The sequence below is a fragment of the Podarcis tiliguerta genome (genome assembly GCF_965153285.1).
Source record: "Podarcis tiliguerta genome assembly, chromosome: 3".
Lineage (NCBI taxonomy): Eukaryota > Metazoa > Chordata > Lepidosauria > Squamata > Lacertidae > Podarcis > Podarcis tiliguerta.
In genome coordinates this window covers 44951873-44967977 of record NC_139536.1, presented here as the reverse complement: position 1 = coordinate 44967977, position 16105 = coordinate 44951873, and the positions used below count along the sequence as shown (strand labels likewise).

Below are 16105 nucleotides of genomic sequence, written 5' to 3'. Positions count from 1 at the left end.
CTACCCATACATTAGTAGAAATTATCAGAAAACACTCCTGGGTGATCTGGCATATGCAAGACTCTTCTCTCATGTGAGGGCCAAAGCAAACTATCCCCTCTGTGTTTCCATGCTGATCATAGAAGGAGCTGTCCTCCTTTTGTTGCCAACTTAAAAACCAAGCAGTCTGGCGCAGGAGGAATACAGTGACCTGTTCCTCCTCCACAAGCCTGCTTGGAATTTCTGGCCTCCTGTGGCTACCAGGCGAATTGTTAAATACAAGGGTTTTTGCATACTTCCTTTATTATTATTACTATTACTGCATAAGTAAAGCTAAATGTAATCCCACATATAAAACATTCCCCAGCTGCTAATTTAAACTCTAAAGTACATTGCAAAGCAGTCCTCTGACTCAAGTTGCAAAGCAGTCCTGTGACTTAAGCCTGGACTTTCAGCTACCCTACATAAATAGCTACTTTAAAATCCACTGAAATAATTCTACCTAACATAACTCTCATTTACCATGAGCCTCTGGAAAGCCATTATACGGAATATGCCTTCCATCACAATGGATTCAAAGCATCAGGGCTGGCAGGAAGCAAATTAATATCTAGTTTTAACACCCACTGCAAGGTCGAATCATTTATTTAATATCCCATCTTTTAGGTTGCAACCCCTTTCAATGCATCTTCTAAAATCACCAAAAAACACAACCCATGCAAGCAAGCAAAGGAGCCAAGCCATATCCTACGGCAGAAGAAGACCCACCTAGATTCATCAGCCATTAAAATCTAGACAAAAATTAATTTAATGGCCTAATGAAGAAAAAAGAATCTGTGTTCCCTTTCCCTGTGCCTAGTTATTTTAGAGCAAACAGAAGACTACCAGAAATCATGGTTAAACCATCTTCTTCAATGTTTTGGCACAAAACAGAGAGAGGGCATAGAAATATCTGACTTGTTGCCCTTTTCTATTTATTTCTCCTCCCATATACCCACCCCATAAATCCTATTCTTACTGACTCACAAATGTCAAAGAACTTTTAAGAAACAAATTGTTTGAGAATTGCAGGTTATGGCACTACAGTCCACGCTGTGCGTTCGTTTATCATAGATACCTGTTACCTCTCCTTTATTCTACACTTAGAAAAAGGCTGTGGATTTTGTTCATTCTATTAGGACAACTACAGCAGCATACCTCCTGCTCTGCCTGGTATAGTTTCACTGTTATGTTTCTCTGGAATCCTACACCCTCAGCATCGTAGAACACCCCAAGACTGGTGATGACAATCGGGTAAAGGACTTTGAAATGCACACTGACAACTCTGTCTTCCAAGAGCGCTGAAGTGTCATCCTCTGGCAAATTGAATGCTTCAACTTCTTGATTCAGAACTATTGGAGGGGGGGGGGGTAACAAAGAGCACAACAGAAGTCAATTTGAAAAAGGAGATTGAGAGAAAGCAACTCTTGAACACTCATTACAGAAGACATGGATTTTTTCCATATTAATTACAATCACTGGCAAGTGCAGTGGATAATGTACTTAGAAACAGCTTACACTTTAATCCCTAAGACATTTACTTAAAAGTATATCCAACTGCACCAATTAAGAAGAGTGGGTGTGCTCGATGTAAAACAAAGAAGGGGTCATTGCTAAAACTGTCATAACAGCCTAAAAATGTTTGGCTTAGTATGAGAGATTTTTAGTGTAAAAATAGCTCAATGGGCAATAAACTGCAGCAGTTGCAATGTTCGCAGAGATAATTAGCTATAAGCATATGCTACATAATAAGCAATCCATCCAAAAGATTTCTAAAAGTTTTTACCTGGGTTAGTGATGTTCAGAAGTCTGCATGAATAAGGATCTTCTCTATCTTCTACTGGCACATCACATCCATGTGCACCAATTATAAACTTCACAAGGACACTAAAATATTGTCATTAACAACATTTACTGATTTCTGTTTCATAATTTTCAGAATTATGAAGACTGCTTCACACAAGAAAACCACAACACACTTCACCCACTTTTGTCCATTACAAAAGATTAAGGCTGCAACCCTAAAGCGGGGGCAGGTGGGGACAGGAGAACTGAAGGCAGATTAACTGCTCCATCCACCACACTTTGCCATCTTTTCCCAGGATTTCCTTTTTTTTTTAAGCTCCTGGGCTGTAGTGTTTTCTGTGGTTTGGGGGCATGCAGTGGAGGTGGGGAGATATTTGATCCTTTGGATCCAAGCCATCTGCTAGTCAGGCTAATCTTCCCTGTCACATCCCCTATTCAGCCCTAGTGATGTTCTTGTTTTATACCCCACCTTTCTCCCTGACAGAGACTCAAGGCAGCTTACAGACAAACTAAGAATAGCTAAAACATAGAAAAAGAAACAATAACTAAAAAAACAATTAAAGGCAGCTGAAGTTTCTGCAGTATGGGCATTCAACATCAGAGCTTCCTCTCCAAGGTTGGAGCAATCCTGGAGAGCTCTGATGTTTCAGATGCTTCATGGGATGCTGTCCAAGAAACCACAGAGTTTCAGGGCTCAATGTATAAAAAGGAAGGACTTCCCTGTGCAACTTGTTTACTTGTTACTTACAGAGAGTAGCAATTCTAAGTTCCCTCAGTTATTTGAAAGAGAAAACTAGACACTGGTATTCATTCCAGATTAATTAAAATGAGATTAATGATCTTCTAAATGTTTTTCCCCATAAAGGATTAATAATCACAGAAATGATTTATTAAAAGCCAGTAAAATTAGCTTGGAAACCTATTACATTCACTTGCCTTGTTTTGCTGCCATCTTTTTTCAACAGTAATGCATGTCTTAATATGTAATGAAGTGTTATCCTGGAATATTCCAGCTACATAGGACAGTATTATGACATGTTCATTAAAAGAATAAAGAAAAGCACTGTCAAGCAGATGAGCATTTTAATTTAGGTCAGGACACTTCTTGTTGGAGAATTCAGAAGCAAGCAACAGAACTCACTATAACTTAGCGGGGATTTTTACGTTATTTAAAGAATATTTTGAACTAATTCCACTTATTGAAGATTCTCATAAATGAGCTTGGATACTAGGATTTGAGGTTCATAAGCGAAGAAACAAGCAACTCTTTGGAATTACCGTTGGCTCAGTCCTGGGTGCTGCTTCAAATGCCTGAACCAAGTGTTCCGTATAGCATTCCGCAACCCATCATTATGTCGTGCAGACAGTACCCCTACGATGACATCATAATGTTTCGGTTTCCAATGAGGAAAGAAAGCCAGTAGACCTAGGAAGTAGAAATTAACAATGCTTTACTAGAAAAGCAAGTGCACAAGTAGGGTGGCAAGAGCTATAGGCAGATCATTCAAATGGTGGTGAAATGTTAAACAATACTGGGGCAGTAACTTTAAAAAAACAACACAACACTGGAAGCTGATTTTAGTTTGCATTAACTTGCTAACTCTTCAACCAGAATTAACTAAATACAAGCTAAACAAGCCAAACCTGTGTAACAAGAGAAGAAATCTTAAAAAATAATAAGCTATTTATTAGATTAATAGGTAAAGAACACAAGGGATTTAGAAATGCAATTTCACATATTTGAGGAGTTTGAAGCTTTGGCACAAAAGCACTTTACACACTAAAATGAATGGATTGCATATAATTTGAAGCCTGCTATACTGAGAAGATAAAGCTATTATTGTATAGTTAACATTAATATAAACCAAGGCAGAATTTGGGGAGTCTCAGTGGTTTGTATACAATGAAGTCCCATAAGCTCAAGAATTCCCACTAGAACTTCCCCCTCCCATCCCCAACGTGTGTCCCACACCCTCCCAAATCTGCTCCAGAGGGTTGGGGGAACTCACAAAATACATTTAGGGAGCACGTGGGCAGTGGGGGGAAAAGAAAAGTTTATTAAGCAAGCAAGAATCCTTGTGCTAAAGGGACGCTTACTTAGCACTGCATTGGAAATGAGCCAATACTCTGAAATTTTCATGAGGGAGAAAAGGAAGGTTATATGTTTTAAACTGCATTCTCAGCTAAACATATGCATATCCAACTGCTATGGCGAAAAGCTTCACTCAAAAACTTACAATAAACAAATTTTCCTTTACACTAAGGGATTTTCCTAAACTGAGACTAAATAAACATGGCATAATCCTAGTCAATTGAGAAAGATAGGCTTGTATCTTCAGTTATTCTATAATGGAAATGCTCAGATGTATATTTAGCACTGGCAAGAGATCAGTTTCATCTCACTCTGCTTAATTTGAGATTGCATCCAAAAAAATTAAGATGACAAATCAACTAAGTGCCTGGACAGCTTAGAACAACTACTGCACGTAAGGCAGGAAGAGGTAATTTCAGAAGTCTAATTTTAGCATATCCCAAAAGATTTTCAAATTTACATTGCATGTTCAAGATTTAACAGCATGGTGACATTTCATAATATCACTGTCTTCTATGAGTATCTTATATAAGATATTGTTGCTGGCACACAGTTTCAAGAATGGAATCCTGTAGTCACAAGATTATAAATTTGAATTACAAAAGGTTTACACCAGGCATAGGCAAACTTGGCCCTCCAGATGCGACTACAATTCCCATCACCCCTGGTCCTGTTAGCTAGGGATGATGGGAGTTGTAGTCCCAAAACATCTGGAGGGCCAAGTTTGCCTATGCCTGGTTTACACAATGGGTTCAATCTAAGGAGGAAATGCTCTCTCCGGTATATTACCATTCACACTAAAAAATAGCTGGGCACAAGTGCCACACGTATGGAGAGAGTGAGTTGGTGTTATACAGCCAAGGAAAATTCCCCTCCGAGTCAATTAAGTGAGTGGAAGTCACTTTACACTCCTGATCTCATTGCCATGAGTCCACAATTCCACCCACATCTCTCTGTAAGAACAGGGGAGCGGGCACCCTCTCCAATTTCACACCCCAATTTTAATCTAGTCCTGGTCAACAGCTATGCAGTTGTACAATAAAGGTTGTGACTGTTTAAATATATCTGTCCACCTCTTGCTGCCCCAGAACTCCAGGCTTCCTTTCCAACATGGAACTGAGGAAGAGACAGAAATTATTCCTGCAGTTTCACTCTGCAAATCTACACAGAAAGATTCTGCAACTGAGGGGAAGATCCCCGGCCCCACATTCCAAAGTGGGGCTTGGCTTGGGCTGAGCTGCTCAGCAGTCCAGCACCATTCAAATCCCCTGTTCCCCTGCCCCAAAGGCTGTCCAATTTAGAGCTGAAGAGGAAACCAAAGATTACTGTGGTCCACCTCTGTGGGGGAACAGGGACAAAGAGAGGGAAAAGATCTTAGCTATCAATACCAGTCAAAATCTGTGAACCATGTTTTCACTGTTGCTGGTTTTAGATGTGTTATACACTTGACCTAAGCTTTTGAAGAAAGTGATGCCAACCTAAAAAAAAGTCTGCAAATGTGTTTTAGTACTCCTGTCTCCAGGCTGTTTTTTGATCTGTGGAAAGCATGCTTGTTATTATTTCTGTGGAGAGATTATTCAAGTATTTGAAAGCCAGTATTAGGACAAAGTAAAACCCATCAAATATATCCTGATAATGTCTCAAGGAATCTAAGGAGTTTCTGGTCGGAGAGACTTTTCTTTGTACATTTTACTAGAATTTCTTGGAATATCTGGGTTGCTTCTGAAGCTATAATGTGTATTTGTCCCTACTAGCTATATGAAGCTGTTGGAAGTGGTTATCAGGGGATTTGGAACACTGTGTCATCAGTATGCTGATAATACCCAGCTCTACTTCTCAGTTACATCTAAGTCAGGTGTGGCTGTGGAAGTCCTGGACCAGTGCCTGGAAGCAGTGGTGGGCTGGATGAGGTCCAGTCTGAACCTTAAAGTTCTCCGGGTGTGGTTCTTGGGTGTAGAAATTAGGCAGATTGCACTTGTTCCTAAAGGAACAAGTACCTGGTCTTGGGGTTCTCATTGAGCTACTTTCGTCACAGGAGGCTCAAGCAGCCTAGGAGTCTTTCACCAGCTAAGACCATTTATGGACAGGAATAGCCTTGCCACATTGGTCCATACATCAGCAACTCCAAAATTGAATTGCTGCAGTGTACTCTGTGGAGGGCTTCCCTTGAAGCTGGCCTAGAAGCTTTAGCTGGTACAGACCTCATAGTCCTTAGATTCAGGGACTATTCTACAACTCCAGGTTGGAAAGAAAGACTAGTATGAATATAACTTTGTCCCAATTCAATTCAAACACAGTTTTGCTCCCCAAAACACTAACTGATTTGTTCCTAAACCTCACAAAAACCCACCTTCAATCATCACATGGTCTCTGGACCACTTATGGAGCAGTAAGCCGCCATGCAAAAAGCTCAATGCACTTTTTGTGTCATAGCCCTAATGCCACATCCACAGTAAAAGGCAGGTAACTAATCAGAGGTACAGCAACAGGATGAAAACACTGGTGTTTGCCACTACATGTAACTAAATAGAAACACGAGGGAATTAGAATCCAATTTGTAAAGCTACTTAAGGAGCAGGTCTAACACATAATTAGCTCCCAGTTCTAGTTACTTTTGAAAGCTAAATTGCTACAAAGCAGGATCCCACAGAAGTGGGATCACCTGGACCCCAGAGAAGGATAAAGAATGGAGGCAGACTACAAGTCTGAATGAATCCACTTTGATGGTTTTATGCTGTGAAGCAGTCTATAAATTTATTAATGAGAATAGGGGAAAGCAGGAACTTGAGATCCCAACTATACACCCAACAGTTCACTGCACTTGGCAGGAGAGGGCCTCCTGCAGACACCATCTTACAAGGAGGTTCATTCCACATGATACAGGAAACTGACTTTTAGTGTGGTGGCACCTACCCTTTGAAACTCCTTTCCATTAAACATTAGGCAGGTGCTAGAGACAACAGGTGCTGTCTCATTGTCTTTTCAGTGCCTATTAAAGATCTTCATTTTTCAACATGGCTTTTCAGTGGAAATCTGTTACATATTGTCAGGGGTTCAGGAGCAGAGTCACTGGAGAGGGAAGAAACAGAGAGCGAGGGGGAGGAGTCGGAAGGAAATGTCAGCGGCGACAGTAGTCCAAGATCTCTGAGTCTCTCCAGTGACTCGGAGGATTCACAGAAAGGGGCCCCCATGGTCAGGGCAAGGGGAGTGCCCAGGGGGACACCTCGGGAAGAAGGGGACTCAGAGAGTAGCAGCTGGAAATCCGGACCAGCGTCCCCCCCAGAGAGCAGTAGGGGGGAGGAGTCTAAGGCATCGGGATCAGGGAGCGCGCAGGCAGAGGGAGAACGTGAGGCAGGAGTGGCCACACCCTCGTCAGGGAGCGAGGAAACGGTCATCCGGAAAGTAAAACGCGCGCGCGCGCCAAGTTCAAATGTACAGGAGGGCGGCAAGGTGGGCAGCCCGGGTAAGGAGCCAGGTCCTAAAGCCCGCCGAAGAGAGGGGGAGGAGTCAGAGGGGTCTAGCTCCGCGTCGGAAGAGTCCAGGAGGAATGAGACCCCGGGGGGTAGTAAGACCCAGAGGAAGAGAGAAAGAAGGAAGAGGTGGAGTAAGATTAGAGTCTTGAACTGGTGCACGGGGGGTGGAGATCCAGACAGAGCTTCGCCGGTCTAAAGTCCAGACGTAGGGCTGGGACGCTGAGACTTGTAAATGGAGACTATTCTTCAATAAAGACTTTGATACTGTACTATCGGCTAGCGTTGGTCCTTGGTGAGCTGGGACCCGGAGCCAGCCCTGACAGTAAGCTCTGTCTCAGATTTTAAAGTTTTGGCACCAAGAACCTCGCCACGTGAGTCGGCGCAGCGAGGACAGAGGAGGGGTGCTTACAGAGCTCACAAAACTCAGGCAAGATGACGACGGAAGAGAAGATAAAAGCCCTGCAAGAAGCGGTGACACAACTCAGCACTGAGGTAATTGCATCCAGGAAGAGAGAGGAGGAGATGGTTACCTCCTGCCGGGATCTCCAGGCCAGGTTGGACGTGCTTTCCAAAGAGGGGCAAACGGGAGCCAAGGCAGAAGGCATAGGTTTGGGGAGAAGGGGAGGAAGCCTTGTATCGCATTTCGACGGGAGTTTGCAGCAGTACCCCAACTTCAGAGCAGACCTGCTGTTTGCGCTGGATTTACTTGACAAAGACTTTAGAGATGAGAGAGAGAGAGTGGGGTTTATCTTGTCCCATTTGCATGGGGAAGCCAAAACGTGGCTGCGGAATCTATGGAGGGACAATGATCCAGCGCTCCAAGATGCGAAGGCTTTTATTAAAGCAATGGACTCATGCTTTTTATCAAAGGTAGACGTCGATATTGCCAGGAGGGACATACATGGACTTAAACAAGGCAAAGCCAGCGTGCGGCAGTACCATACTCGATTTTTCGGACTGGTTCATGCCCTGGGGTGGGAAAAAGATTCTGCGCCAGTCAGAGACCTCTTTTGGGAGGGGTTGAATGCAGATGTAAAAGCGGAGATTGGAAGAGGGGAGAGACCAAGGAGCACCCAGCAGGTAGTCCAGAGGGCTCTGGAGATCGGGGTGCATCTGGAAGAACGTCCTTGCAACAGGGAAGAAGGGCGTTGGGGAAGGGCACCAGCCAGAGCACCTCCCTTCTTTCCCAGAGAAGCAGCGCGTGCGCACTCCACACCCTCGCAGGGAGGGGGAGAAGAGCCGATGGAGATAGGAGGTGCCAGGGCTCAGTCAGCTAACAGAGCCCTAACACCGGGAGCAGCCAAAACGAAGCCTCCTAGAGGGAACAGGAAGTGCTACATCTGCGACAGTGCTCAACACATGGCGAAAGAGTGTCCCCAGAGGCTCCACAAGCACACTGCAGCCTCCGCAACAGTCGCTGAAGCAGCTCAATTGAAAACGCAGCAACAGTTAAACGACGGAGTCTGGCTGGAGGAAGAGGCACTGGGGTCCAGTCAGACAAGTCAATGAAACAATCCCCAGCACTTTTGCAACCCACAGACCCCCTCCCACCCAAACCAGTGGTGCAGCTCACAGCGTCTCTCCAACTGCCCAATGGACGCACTCTGGAGGTGCCGATCACCATTGACTCCGGCAGCAACGCTGACTTTATAGGACTGGAATTCATTCAGCAGCACAATATACCACTGCTACCAGCCACGCTGCCCCTGAACGTTGTCACGGTGGATGGCAGAGACTTGTTAGGGGGGCAGGTGGTGCAACAAACGCAACCAATGGTGATGCGGATTGGAAATCACCGAGAAGTTATCAGCTTTAATGTCACACACCTGTCGGACACGCCTGTAGTCCTCGGCATGAGTTGGCTGCACAGGCACAGCCCAGCATTGGCGTGGTACCAACGCCAACTGACCTTCGGCTCCTCCTATTGCGCGGAACATTGCATCCTTCCTAGCCCGGAAGAAGGAGGGGACGACCCGCAGCTACAATTAGGCACGCTGCAAGCAGTGCCTCGCAAGTATGCAGCGTTTTTGGAGGTTTTCTGCGAGAAGGATGCGGACAAGCTGCCCCCCCACAGGCCCTATGACTGCAAGATTGACCTCCTGCCAGGAGCGACGCTGCCAGCCGGGAAACTGTATTCCATGTCTGAGGATGAGCTGCAGGAGCTCAAGGAGTTCATAGACCTCAACTTGAAGCGCGGTTTCATCCGGGAGTCGAAGGCAGCGGGGGGCAGTCCTGTATTCTTTGTGAAGAAGAGGGACACGCCCCAAAAAAGACTTGTGGTAGACTTCAGAATTTTAAATTCCAGAACCAAGCCCGCGGCCTTTCCCATGCCCAAGATAGATGACCTGCTGGCGACGGCGAGGAAAGGACGCGTTTTTACAAAGTTGGATCTGCGAGGGGCGTACAACCTGATTCGCATACGGGAAGGAGACGAGTGGAAGACTGCCATGTTCACGCCCCTGGGCACATATGAATACAGAGTTATGCCCTTCGGTTTACAAAATGGCGCCCACTGTTTTCAAGCTTTCATGCATCACGTCCTGGCGGGTCTCCTCTACAAGACATGCGTCTGCTTCTTGGACGACATCCTGATATTCTCAGAATCTGAGGAGGCCCACGAAGGTGACGTCAAGGAAGTTCTGCAGAGACTGCAGGAGCATCGGCTGTATGCCAAGCTGGAGAAGTGCCAGTTCGACAGGACGGAGGTGGATTTCCTGGGCTACAAGCTGTCGGACAAGGGGCTTGCCATGGACAGCGCCAAGGTTCGCGCAGTGTTGGACTGGAAGAGCCCGCGCAATCGGAAGGAGGTCCAGCGGTTTGTGGGGTTCGCCAACTTTTACCGCAAGTTCATCAAGGGGTTCGCGATGCAGACGGCGGCCATTACTGACACGCTCAGCTCTAAGAAGAAGAAGTTCATCTGGACGGAGCAAGCGGAGCAGTCCTTTCAGAACCTTAAGCGTCTCTTCTCGTCCGAAGGGCAGCTACTGCATGTGAATCCCAGCAAACCGATGAGGGTTGAAACAGACGCCTCCGACAGAGCCGTGGGCGCCGTACTGTTGCAGGAGGACCCGCATGGGAACTGGAGACCGTGTGCCTTCTACTCTAGGAAGCTCAGCAAGTCGGAGCAGAACTACACCATCTGGGACAGGGAGTTGCTGGCCATTCATGCAGCATTCAAGGCGTGGCGACACTTCCTCGTCGGGGCCAAGCACACCGTGCAGGTCCGCACGGATCATAAGAACCTGGAGTACTGGCGCACGGCAAGATTCCTAAACCAGCGGCACATCAGATGGGCGGAATTTTTCGCGGATTTCGACTTCAGGATAGAATACATCCCAGGCGACAACAACATCATGGCGGATGCACTGTCCAGGAAGCCGCAATACCTCGAAGAGGCGGCACCAGCAGCGGCCAAGCACATTTTCGCTCCGAAAGCGTGGGCGTGCGCTGCAGCAACCGTGGACTTGGAGGCGGTCCGTCGAGCACTGCAGAGGGACCCCTTTGCACAAGCCAAGATGGAGGAGGTGCACAAGGGCACGGTGAAGGACGACGAGTTCCAAGTACGAGACGGATTGCTCATCCGCAGAGGGGCCCTCTACGTACCGGGAGACGACCTCCGGGCGAAAGTACTGCAGCAGTTACACGACGCACCCACCGCCGGGCACTTTGGCAAGGAGAAGACGGCAGAACTCGTTGCCAGAGATTTTTGGTGGCCCAAGATGCGGGGGGAAGTCGCGGAGTACGTCTCGAGGTGCGACACCTGCCAAAGGGCCAAGTCAGTCCACAAACCTCCGGCGGGACTGCTCGAACCGCTGCAGACTCCGAGCGAACCGTGGGAGAGGGTGGCCCTGGACTTTGTCACGGATTTACCCAGCTCAAGGGGTAAAACGGCAGTGCTAGTGGTGGTGGACATGTTCACTAAAATGGCCCACTTCATTCCGTGCGCGAAGGTCGCCACGGCAGAACAGACCGCCAAACTGTTCATAGACCACGTCTTCAGAGTGCATGGACTGCCACGGTCTATCTTGTCCGACAGGGGGCGCCAGTTCATTTCGAGCTTCTGGCAGAAGCTGATGGGTTTCCTGAACGTCAAGATCAACCTAGCGTCGGCGAGACACCCGCAGACCAATGGACAAGCGGAACGCGTCAACGCCGTCATGCAGCAGTACCTGAGATGCTACGCAAATCAACAGCCGACGACATGGGTGGACTACCTGCCGCTCGCTGAGTTCGCTTACAACAACACGAAGCACGTGTCCACAGGGGTGACGCCGTTCTTCGCCAACAACGGGAGGCATCCCAGAACCTTCCCGGGATTAGAGAGACTGGGGGAGGGGGAGCCACAGGCAGCGGAAGTCTTGGCGGCGGAATTGCAGGAAGTCCACGAGCAGCTTAGGAGGCAGTTAGAGCTGGCAAAGCACGCATACAAACTGCAGGCTGACAAGCACAGGAGGGTTGGTGAAGACATACAGGTGGGAGACTGGGTGTGGTTAGCGGCCCACGCGGTGCCGACCAGATCCTTAGCTAAGAAGAAACTCGGACATAAGCAGCTAGGACCTTACCTAGTTGAGGCACAGATCAATCCGGTGGCCTTCCGGTTGACACTTCCGGAAGGATCCAGAATGCACCCAGTATTCCATAGGTCGGTGCTCACGCCCTACAAAGCACCTCACCGATTTCAGGCGCAGGGCACGGCACCAGACCAGTATAAGGAGATCCCCCCAAGGAGGGAGTCGCCAAGAAGGGAACCCATCAACCAGGTCACAGAGATTTTGGACTCGAGATGGGGGGAAGAGGGAGTAGAATATTTTCTCGCAAGGGAAGGTACCCCGGCCAGCGCCAACAGTTGGGTGCCGGACTATGCCCTGGACGAGCCTCTCCTCAAAGAGGAGTTTCATGCCTTGTTCCCACACAGGCCCATGCCAGCCGAGTATTTCGACGACTGGCTTTTCACACCCACGCTTTCTACCAGCACGTTCCAGGGATTCACCTCGGACGAAGAACCACCCTTAGACACACGTTCACCGGAGGGCTCGCCCTCGGGGTTTGCCTCAGACCGCTCGTTTTGGTGGGACAATCGAGGAGAGGAGAGGTGGCTGAGGGGCCCTTGGCAGGCAACGGACCCAGAGGGGAACGAGGGTGAGAGGGACATGGACGTGATGGGGGAGGACGTTGGGTTCGAGCATGGCGGCACGGAGATGGAAGCAGAGGAGAACGAGGTCGGCGAAGACATGGAGGACGAGCCGGATTTCTCTAACTGGATGCACGCCACGGGGGACGAACTGTATCCACCATTCACCCCCACAACGACGGAGCACCCAGCACCCCCGCCGGAGGAAGGGGAGGGGGGAAGGGGGGGCTTCGAGGGGGGGATGGATGTCAGGGGTTCAGGAGCAGAGTCACTGGAGAGGGAAGAAACAGAGAGCGAGGGGGAGGAGTCGGAAGGAAATGTCAGCGGCGACAGTAGTCCAAGATCTCTGAGTCTCTCCAGTGACTCGGAGGATTCACAGAAAGGGGCCCCCATGGTCAGGGCAAGGGGAGTGCCCAGGGGGACACCTCGGGAAGAAGGGGACTCAGAGAGTAGCAGCTGGAAATCCGGACCAGCGTCCCCCCCAGAGAGCAGTAGGGGGGAGGAGTCTAAGGCATCGGGATCAGGGAGCGCGCAGGCAGAGGGAGAACGTGAGGCAGGAGTGGCCACACCCTCGTCAGGGAGCGAGGAAACGGTCATCCGGAAAGTAAAACGCGCGCGCGCGCCAAGTTCAAATGTACAGGAGGGCGGCAAGGTGGGCAGCCCGGGTAAGGAGCCAGGTCCTAAAGCCCGCCGAAGAGAGGGGGAGGAGTCAGAGGGGTCTAGCTCCGCGTCGGAAGAGTCCAGGAGGAATGAGACCCCGGGGGGTAGTAAGACCCAGAGGAAGAGAGAAAGAAGGAAGAGGTGGAGTAAGATTAGAGTCTTGAACTGGTGCACGGGGGGTGGAGATCCAGACAGAGCTTCGCCGGTCTAAAGTCCAGACGTAGGGCTGGGACGCTGAGACTTGTAAATGGAGACTATTCTTCAATAAAGACTTTGATACTGTACTATCGGCTAGCGTTGGTCCTTGGTGAGCTGGGACCCGGAGCCAGCCCTGACACATATGAAATTGTTTCTACCTATGGAATTGTTGTTAAACTTATGTCTTGCCCTGTCCTTTCTCTCAACAGCAACAAACACACCTGTAAAACACCTCATAACAATCTGAACATGGATATAGGCTGAGAAGTATCTCTACTAAAAAGGCTTGTTGGAAGGAGCTGAGGATGGTTTTACTGTAATATTGCTCTGGGATATTTTATGGAACAATACATAAATGGAATAAAAAACTAATTAACTAGATGGACAAAGAGCACATGGTGTGTCTTGAACCCTCTTGGTAGAAGCAAATGGGTAAACTTTGTAAACCGAGACTAAGCAAAAGGTCTGAGAGTAGGTGCAACCAAAGTTTAAGTTTCACCACACTCTGAGAGGAACGTTTGCAATTTTGCCCCTATCCTAATTTCAAAAGAGATTTGATGATCTTGAAGGCAGCATGTTTGTCATAAATACTCAAGAGAACAAAGGGACTAGGGTCTAATTTATTGGGCCATTTTTTTTCTTCAGCATGTGATAGACAAATAATTTACTCCAAATTACTCCAGCATTTGGTTTCATTAAATCTGTTTCGTATGATCAGCCCAGTAGATGGCCAAATCACACAGTATTCTGTCAATAATTTAGTTTGCAATTCTTTTTCCCCAGCAGTTTTCTTCCCGTGTTTCTTAGTGCCGACTTATTCCTTTATTTAAATAGTTTTGCTAGCACACATTCTTTTCCAATCTGTCTTGAACCAACAGAGATCCCCAAAAATTAATTTTTAGGAAAGGAATGCCTGGAGGCCTCCTCCTCATCTTTCTTTAGTTGCTTCAATAATAATGGATGACTGGATAGGAGTCCCCACCCTTCAGGTCAATAGCCAGGTTGAGGGTTCCTCCTGCCCACAACACATACACAGGATTTCCTCTGCTACACTCAGGCATGTTAGTTCTTAGCTCACCTCTCACTTTCTCCCCTAGTCTAGATGAGCATTACAAGCCAAAAATGACTTTCTTGAGAGGAAGGCTTATTGAACTCATTCACTTCTCAATAAGAACGCATAAGGCGAGACTCTAAGCCACCTTTTCCATATCTTATTTATGCTTTATGAGGAATCTTTTGCCACTATTCAATTCTCCTACAAACCAAGTGGGGACGAAGCCGACCTCCTTTCTCATTTGCTCTCATCTTTTTCTGTGTGCCTTATTTTTACAGCACTTCCCTCCTACCTTTGTCCCAACTTCTCTCCAAGTGCCTGGGTGAATTATGCCCTTCATTCCCTCAATCTCTCTCCCCCCCCCCCTGCTTCTGGTTGACGCCTGCTTCCCTCATGCCTCCTGATCCACAATCCCCTGCTCTACACTTCTCCCGCGGGTGCCCCATCTCCTAAACTCCCTCCAAAACGAAGGGGGCAAACCTCCCTCCCCACCCTCTGAGGGGGCGGTTTTTGCACCCCACCGTCTCCCGGTTGCTTTCGCCAGTAACCTTGCTTGCCTTGGGGGGGGGGGGGGAGGCAGCACGTCGCCATCCCCTGCTCTACCAATACCTAAGTTTTTTGGGGGGGTGGGGAGGTGGGCACTACCTTCGCCCCTTGCCCTTCTCCCTCGCCCTCAGGAGGCAGCAGCCCACTACGGGCGACGCCAGGTGAGCCCTCCTGAGAGCGGGGAAAGGGGGCTCAACAGGCGCTTGGCAGGGCTCCGTCAAGGGCAGCCTGCCCAGAGCGCCCCCCAAAAGCAGGAGCCGGGCCTGCCTCTACCCGTTGCCCTTCCCTTCCCTCCACACAGGGCGAGAAAGGCGCCCACCCACCTTCACCCCTCCGCCCCCCCATGCAGGCTTCTCTCCTACCTCACCTCACACGCGGGGGAAGAGCAGGGTGAAATGCCGCCCACCCCTCCCTCCTTCCCTCAGGGAGGCGGGCAGGCGGGCGCCGCTCCCCGCTTGCTCCCTCCCTCCCTCCCCGACCTACCTGCCGGTTGCTGCTTCCCGGGGCCACTCGCCGGGCAGCTGAGGAGGAGCAGCCAGAGGTGCAGCACGACCCCGACCACACACGGGCACAGAAAGACCAACCAATTTCGCATTGGCCGCCGCCGGCCCCTTCGCAGCCGTTACGGACCTCTTAGCGGGGACCAGGAAGAAGGGGCTGGGGAGGGGGGTGACCCGGAGGGACAAGAGGAGGCGCCTCGCTTCCTCCCCCGGCTCTCTCGGAGGCAGCAAGAGCGGCGGCGGCGGCGGGGCTCTGCCGGCCGCTTCTTCTCCAGCCCCTCCCGCGGCCGGCCCAGAGCCAGAGCCCCGCCCCCAACGGGGAAACGCGTGTGCGCGCAGCCGGAGCTCCTGACTACAATCCCCACAATGCCTGGCGGCGAAGAGGGGGCCGCCGGGGGCCTCCAGCTCCTCCTCTGGGGATGCCCCGCAGCAAGCAGCCGATCGGCAGAAATACAGTGGTACCTCGGGTTAAGTACTTAATTCTTTCTGGAGGTCCGTTCTTAACCTGAAACTGTTCTTAACCTGAAGCACCACTTTACCTAATGGGGCCTCCCGCTGCCGGAGCACGATTTCTGTTCTCATCCTGAAGCAAAGTTCTTAACCTGAAGCACTATTTCTGGGTTCGCG

At 49.1% G+C, this 16105-nt stretch overlaps 1 protein-coding gene across 2 annotated transcripts in view; it reads right to left on the bottom strand.

The window, feature by feature from the left end:
- B3GALNT2 (beta-1,3-N-acetylgalactosaminyltransferase 2) overlaps nt 1-15829 on the bottom strand; it is a 32136-nt gene extending 16307 nt beyond the window's left edge. For both annotated transcript variants that reach the window (XM_083433909.1, XM_083433910.1), the window contains exons 1-4: nt 15462-15829; nt 3103-3250; nt 1805-1905; nt 1177-1370 (exon numbers count right to left, since the gene is read on the bottom strand). In XM_083433909.1, the coding sequence (XP_083290035.1) occupies nt 1177-1370; nt 1805-1905; nt 3103-3250; nt 15462-15573 (555 nt within the window). In that variant the 5' untranslated portion in view covers nt 15574-15829. The remainder of the gene's footprint in view (nt 1-1176; nt 1371-1804; nt 1906-3102; nt 3251-15461) is intronic.
- Between the last annotated feature and the right edge of the window lie 276 nt (nt 15830-16105).